Source organism: Echinops telfairi, unplaced genomic scaffold (assembly GCF_000313985.2).
Source record: "Echinops telfairi isolate 266 unplaced genomic scaffold, ASM31398v2 ScPeMD7_18;HRSCAF=68, whole genome shotgun sequence".
NCBI lineage: Eukaryota > Metazoa > Chordata > Mammalia > Afrosoricida > Tenrecidae > Echinops > Echinops telfairi.
Window position 1 is genome coordinate 51,678,887 of NW_022103915.1, and position 6,438 is coordinate 51,685,324.

Below are 6,438 nucleotides of genomic sequence, written 5' to 3' on the forward strand. Positions count from 1 at the left end.
TTGTCCCGCCTATCTTATCTAGATAGACATGCAGAGACGATAATAAGCACCAAGAAAAGAGCAAAAGAAAACCAAACAATAAAAACAACTACGACGATAAAAACCTATGAATAGTTCCAGGTCTGTTTGTTGGCCTTTAGGAGTGCTTTCTGGTCGAGTCTGAGGGCTGCCATGCCCTGGCCCCAAACTCTGTTTTTGGTATTCCCGGGGACTTCCTTGCTCTGCTCCCCGTGCTGCTATCTTGGACGCCCTTAGCGTTTCACTCTGGAGTGGAATAGGTTGTCTTTCTAAAAATTTGAAAAGATATACTAAAAGGTTTTAAAAGTAGAAAATTTGAAAAATACTTAAATTTTAAAGCTACACAATCACTTGTTCAAGACGGTAATATTTTCTTCTTAATCCTCTTTAAATTATTTATACTTTAATGCTTAATGGGGTTTATATTAGAGATATAATTTTATACCCTATGTTTTTGTTTCCATTCAAAATTTTATTCTAAACCTTTTTCTCTGCTGTTTATGCCTCTTCTCTTTTGGTGGGTGTAGACTAGTTATTTACACAATCAATTCAGCTACAATGTCGGTGAAGCTAAGTGTGGGGCCCTGGGATCAAGCTGCCTGGCTGTTGAATCCCAAGCCTGACTCTCGCTAGGACCTCAGTGGTTCTCAACCTTCCTAATGCCGCCACCCTTTGCTACAATTCCTCCTGTTGTGGTGACCTCCCCCAACCATGAAATTATTTTCGTTGCTACTTCATCACTATAATGTCGCTACTGTTATGAATTGGGTGACCCCTGTGAAAGGGTCATTCGGACCCCCAAAGGGGTGGTGAACCTCAGGTTGAGAACGGCTGGTAGGTGCTCTTGAGTAAGTGATCTTCTCTTTGAGCTTCCGTTTTCCCCTCTGTGGACACTAACCGTGCCCACCTCAGAGGGCTATTGCTACTCAGTGAGCATGTACATAAGAACCGTGCTTGGCAGAGAAGTGCCCAGTAAGTGTTCACTGTACGTGCAACCTAAAGTCTGTGTCAGAAGTGAAATTGAACAATTGAATTGTATGATATGTGACTTATATACCAGTCATACTCTGGGGAAGAAAATGCTGACAAGGGGGAAAGAAGTAAATGAAATTGAATAGAATTCACAACTGTGCTGTGTCCGTGCTTTGTCTAATGATGATGCAGGACAAGACTCCCACTCCTAGGTTGTCTGTGAGAGGGGATGATGGGGGAGAGGGTTGCAAGAAGCTGTAAAGTTTCAAAGAGCTGGCTTCAAAGATAATAAAAAGAACTTACCAGGGACACGTGGAAGAGTTTTACTGAACCAGAGGGATCAGGTGATATTGTGGACTTTGGGACTATTGATTTCATAAAAGAGTCTTTTTAAAAAGTGCAACGTGCATGGTTACTACGCTGAGAAACTACTAATATAGGTAAACTTTCGCATTGGATCTTCTAAAAGGGTTTTCAGTTCTTCATCCTGCAGTCTCCAGGCAATTTTAAACATAACTATTCCTCACTTATGAATTTTCTTGTTATCTGACATTTTGCATGGACAGCAAAAGTGACAAATCTGTTTGACTTTTTTGCTCATTAACAACATGTGTGTGGCAGTAACAAATGCCACAAGGCAAGGCAAGAGTAGCACTGGCAGTGATGGTTACGGTGATGCCTTAACTGACGGGGCACGATTGTCAGTGGCTTAGCCGGCCTTCCTCCCCTGGTAAGCCAGTGTGGCCATCCTCCGTGTTCTCACTTTGCTGACGTTTCCGTCACGACCCCAACCACGTGGCTAAGTGGAGTAGGTATTGTATGAGTATCGGTAAGCATATTGTGGCTCCTGTGTTCTTTATAGAGGTGTACGAAGACTAATGGTTAATTACTAACTTGAAAAATGAAAAGATACTTTGAAGTATGTCTTAAGTGTGCATTTTTCCCACATAATTACTCTCGTAGGCCCACAACTGGGTTCCAGATGTGGCTGGAAGAAAACAGAAGCAGCATTTTGTCCGACAACCCTGACTTTTCGGATGAAGCAGAAATAATAAAAGAGGGAATGCTCCGCTTCAGAGTGCTGCCAGCTGAAGAAAGGAAGGTAAGGATGCTTGTACTGACATCTCACTGAATTCCCAGCTTTTAAACTCTCATGGGAGTTGAGTACAGCAGATCGGCTCTTAGTGAAATGCCAGCTTTGAGCAGGTAGATGTGTGTTAATTATGATTCAGTGATGATGGTTGATTTTGCATGGTTAGGGTGTTTGCATATGTAAGTCCCTGTGTCTTACTACTTAGGGGGCTTCTCTTTCTCCTCCCTAATAGAAGTGGCATTCGTTATAAACCAAAAGCTTGTTTGGTTGATAAGTATAAATGAAACTAATTTACTTTTTTTGTCTGTTTCGTTTTTGTCTTTTTATTAATTTACTTTTTTTAAATTAATTTACATTTTAAGACTAAAACTTGCCAGCAAAAAATTTGAAGACTGCTGTCTACTTACAGCAACCCAAACCCAAACTCAGTGCCATCAAGTCGATGCTGACTCGCAGTGACCCCATAGGGCAGGGTGGAACTGCCCTGGCGGGTTGTTTCCATGACTGTTACTCTTTTTTTTAATACTTGTATTGGAGGCTCTTACACCTCTTATCACAACCATACATTCATCTGTTGTGTCAAAGCACATGTACATTTGTTGACATCATCATTTTCAAAGCATTTTCTTTACTTGAGCACTTGGTATCAGCTCCTCAATTTTCCCCCCTCCCTCCCCTGCCCTTCCTCCCTCATGAACCCTTGATAAGTTATAGGTTATTGTTTCCATATCTTACATTGTCCTTTGTCACCCATCACCCACTTTTCTTTTGTTTGTCTCCCTGGGAAGAGTTATATATTGATCCTTGGGGTCGATTCCCCGTTTCTCCCCCCACCTTCCCCTAATCCTCCTGGTATCTCTATTCTCATTGTTGGCCCTGAGGGGTTTATCTATCCTGGATTCCCTGTATTTCAGGCTCTTATCTGTAGCACTGTGTATGTTCTGGTCTAATCTGATTTGTAAGGTAGAATTGAGGTCATGATAGTGGGGTGGGGTGGGGGAGCATTAAAGAACTAGAGGAAAATTGTGTGTTTCATTAGTGCTAGACTGCACCCTGACTGGATCATCGGCTCTTAACTCTTTATGGGAGTAGAAAGCCCCATCTTTCTCCCACAGAGTGGTTGGTGGTTTTGAACTGCTGACCCTGCAGTTAGCAGCCGAACTTGTAACCACTACTGCCACCAGGACTTCTTGTCTACTTACACACTGACTAATAGGTGAGAACGCTCCTTTTGGTGGAACAGAGGTCTGTTCACCTCCTGTGGGGTTCTGAGGACAGCCACGTGCAGCTTTGTCTGCCTGTGCTTCTTTGTAAGAAGACCCTCAGACTGCGCTTCTGTGGGGGCGGCAGCATGCCTCATGGACACCTACTGGCGCAGACACCTGCTGTGGTCAACCCACTGGGTTTTATGGAGAGCGTTGTTGCATAGGGAGGAAGCTAAAACTGGCCCAGGCACCTCTGGCCCCAAGTAGTGCTTCATTTACAACTCTGTGTTTTCCATTCTTCTTAAGTCCTTATAAAAGGATCAAAATTAGATCAAGAATTAGATGAGATGGTATCAGACTATAACTTTAACCTACAAAAGAGGAAGCAACTGGGCAGAAGTTATGATTGTGAGGGGTTGTTTTTAAACTTAAAAATGTGATCTGTGATTTTCAGGTAAGCCCTAAACATTTACAGAGATGTAATCCATTAATATGGGCATCTTTTCATCAAGAAAGGAGCCCTGGGGGCAGTGGGTTGCTCGTTGGGCTGAAAACCACAAGGTCAACAGTTTGAAACCACCAGTCGCTCTGTAGGAGAAAGACCAAGCTTCCTACTCCCCTAAAGATTTACATTCTTGGAACCCCACAGGGCAGTTGTCCTTAGTCCTGTGGGGTCTGTAAGTCACAATGGACTGCATGGCTGCAAGCTTTTTGTGTTAGTTTTCCTTCAGTACATGAAGGTCAAGGGAAATAAAGTCGGAGAAACTATTCCAGATTTAGAGAGATTGGAGAAATCAGATGAAATGAAACGGTTTGACGGTTTGGGATCTTGCTGAGTAAATAGAAGTCATCCCCAAGAGAGCGTGCTGTCTGGCTCAGTTACGTAATATTCCTGGAATGCCACAGTGACAGGGGCGGGGAGCAGATTAGTGGTTGCCAGGGGTCGGGGCCAGCAGTGAGTGGTTAATGAGAGCAACATGGAGTCTTGTGGTGAGACTGTTTTGTATCTTAACTGTAGTAAGTGGACAAACCTGTGACAGCAAACCTACAGATATCAAAATACATACATACAAGGGAGCAGAAATAAAATGTGGGACTCCTGAGCAAGGTGGGTGGACTGTTTTGATGTCAGTGTTCTGATGGTAGCATTGTCCATGGCTTCGCGAGATGCCACCACAGGGGAAAGGGCATGGGGTCCTTTCTGCGTCCTGTTCAGTAGCTACATATTCATCTACAATTAGCCCTACGATTAAAATTCCATTTAAAAAAACAAAACACCCACAGCTGTAGTATGTTGTGCTGGGTAACATGGTTAAACACAAGCAGAGTTTAGATTGAAATACTAGAGAATCTTAAGTTTTTCAGTGAGAGCTCTGCAGTTAGGTGAGAAAAGATTTATCAACAAGGAAACCTTGTGGATTACCTGAACAATCCAGATACTAATCATGCTGCTGTTTATTCAGGGGTGTTACCTGACAAAGTAAAAAGCCATTTCTTTCTGCTTCTGTGACTGCATAGAAACCATTTCCCTTCACCCCACTGTGTTCACACAGGCGTGGACTGACCGGGCCAAAGGAGGGCCTGCACGTGATGGAGCCGAAGTGAAAGCTCAAAAGCGGCCGTTGGATGAAAGTAACGAATCAGAAAGCCAGAGAGAAAAGACAAAGGAGAAGGTGAACTTGCCCAAAAAGCGAAAACCTTTAGATCGTTCTACAAATCAGAAACTGTCGGCTTTTGCATTTAAGCAAGAATGATGGGAAGAAACTGGCATTCCTTTTTTTTTTTTTTTTTTTTAAATTTTTTTAGGGACCTCGTTGTGTACCTCTTGAAAGTATTGAAAGGGGGTTGTCTCGATAAGGTAATGTAGTCATCCCACTGGGTAGATGACAGGGCATGTGTGAAATCTGTCCCAAAGTGGAGGGCCATTGGAAAGTGTTTCCAATCACTGGCTTGTCCCAACGGAAGCCATTTGCTTTGGTTCTTACCTGGCAGACCATCAAAGCCAAGGTCTTTAAACCTCTGCGTTGAAGTGCTTTCTGGGATTTCACTCTTCAGTGTATTTCGTGTACCGCAAAGCCCCCAGTGATCTCCCCAAGAGGGTGTGTTAGCACAGGCTGTCTCCTGTGCCTGTACTGGACCTCTGGGACCACGTTTTATTATGGCTCTGAAACCTGTGAATAATTTTGTAGATGAGACTTGTTCTTTTCTATCTTTTGGAAATTGCTTCGTATCTGGTTTTCCATTTGTCTGTACAGCTTCTTGTTTAAAAAATAAATAAAACTAACATTGGCGTGTTTGTCTCGATGGGGTCTTCATCTCGTATTTCTACACGTGAAATGTTTCTGGACAGTGCATCGTGTATTCTCTCCTACCACCCTCACCCATCGCCCCCTGCAGTCTGCACGCAGGGGAGTGGAGGAAAATTGGCAGTTTGCTCTGGGACTTGGTCTCAGCATCAGCAGCACTTCCCTGACCAGTCTTTGAAGACTTGATAAGAAAGTAGTTAATGAGTGAAAGAAAGTGTTGATTTTCTTTTACAGTTTTTGAATGAATACGGTTTAGTGAATTATTTCATACATTGGTGGTCAGTAGACCAAGCAGTGACTAATAAAAATGCAGTCCCATAGACAAAGTACTAGGAGGGGGAAATAAATAAAAACCAGATGGCTTAAAACTAACGATAGTTTTATAGCATAGGTTTCTGAACTTGGCCTACTGCCCCCTTTTCAGAAAAAATTTACTCAGTGCCTCCCAGGCAATTAAAAACGTCTATGTGATAGATCATAATCCAGTGTGGGCGTCTGCTTTTGCAACCCCTACCTCATCGTTGTAAGGCCCTTCCCCTAGGGGGCGGTATTGTCCACTCCTTTAGGGTGAGAGGAGCACAGTGTGTTGGAAACTTAGTGCACAGAGGACAAAGGATGGCCCTCACCCTGAGATGAGGAAGGGTAGGCGGGAGTACATTTCTGATCGCTTGTTTAGTAGCTAATATTGAGGGGTTTCAGAGCACGCTGCTAGGAGTACAGATTCGAAAGCCAGGCTTATCAGGCTTGAGTATCATCTCCATTACTTACACCAGTTGGTTGGCTGTCATCTGTAGAAGGTGTGGGGTTATTTTGAGAATTAGAGGAAAGCAGGTATCAGGGACAT

The 6,438-nt window shown here is 43.3% G+C and overlaps 1 protein-coding gene across 1 annotated transcript in view; it reads left to right on the forward strand.

Annotated features, from left to right (window-relative positions):
- WDHD1 (WD repeat and HMG-box DNA binding protein 1) overlaps positions 1-5,051 on the forward strand; it is a 64,728-nt gene extending 59,677 nt beyond the window's left edge. Inside the window, exons 25-26 of the mRNA XM_004698603.4 lie at positions 1,954-2,092; positions 4,842-5,051. Of these exons, the coding sequence (XP_004698660.1) occupies positions 1,954-2,092; positions 4,842-5,042 (340 nt within the window). The 3' untranslated portion in view covers positions 5,043-5,051. The remainder of the gene's footprint in view (positions 1-1,953; positions 2,093-4,841) is intronic.
- The last annotated feature ends 1,387 nt before the right edge of the window (positions 5,052-6,438 follow it).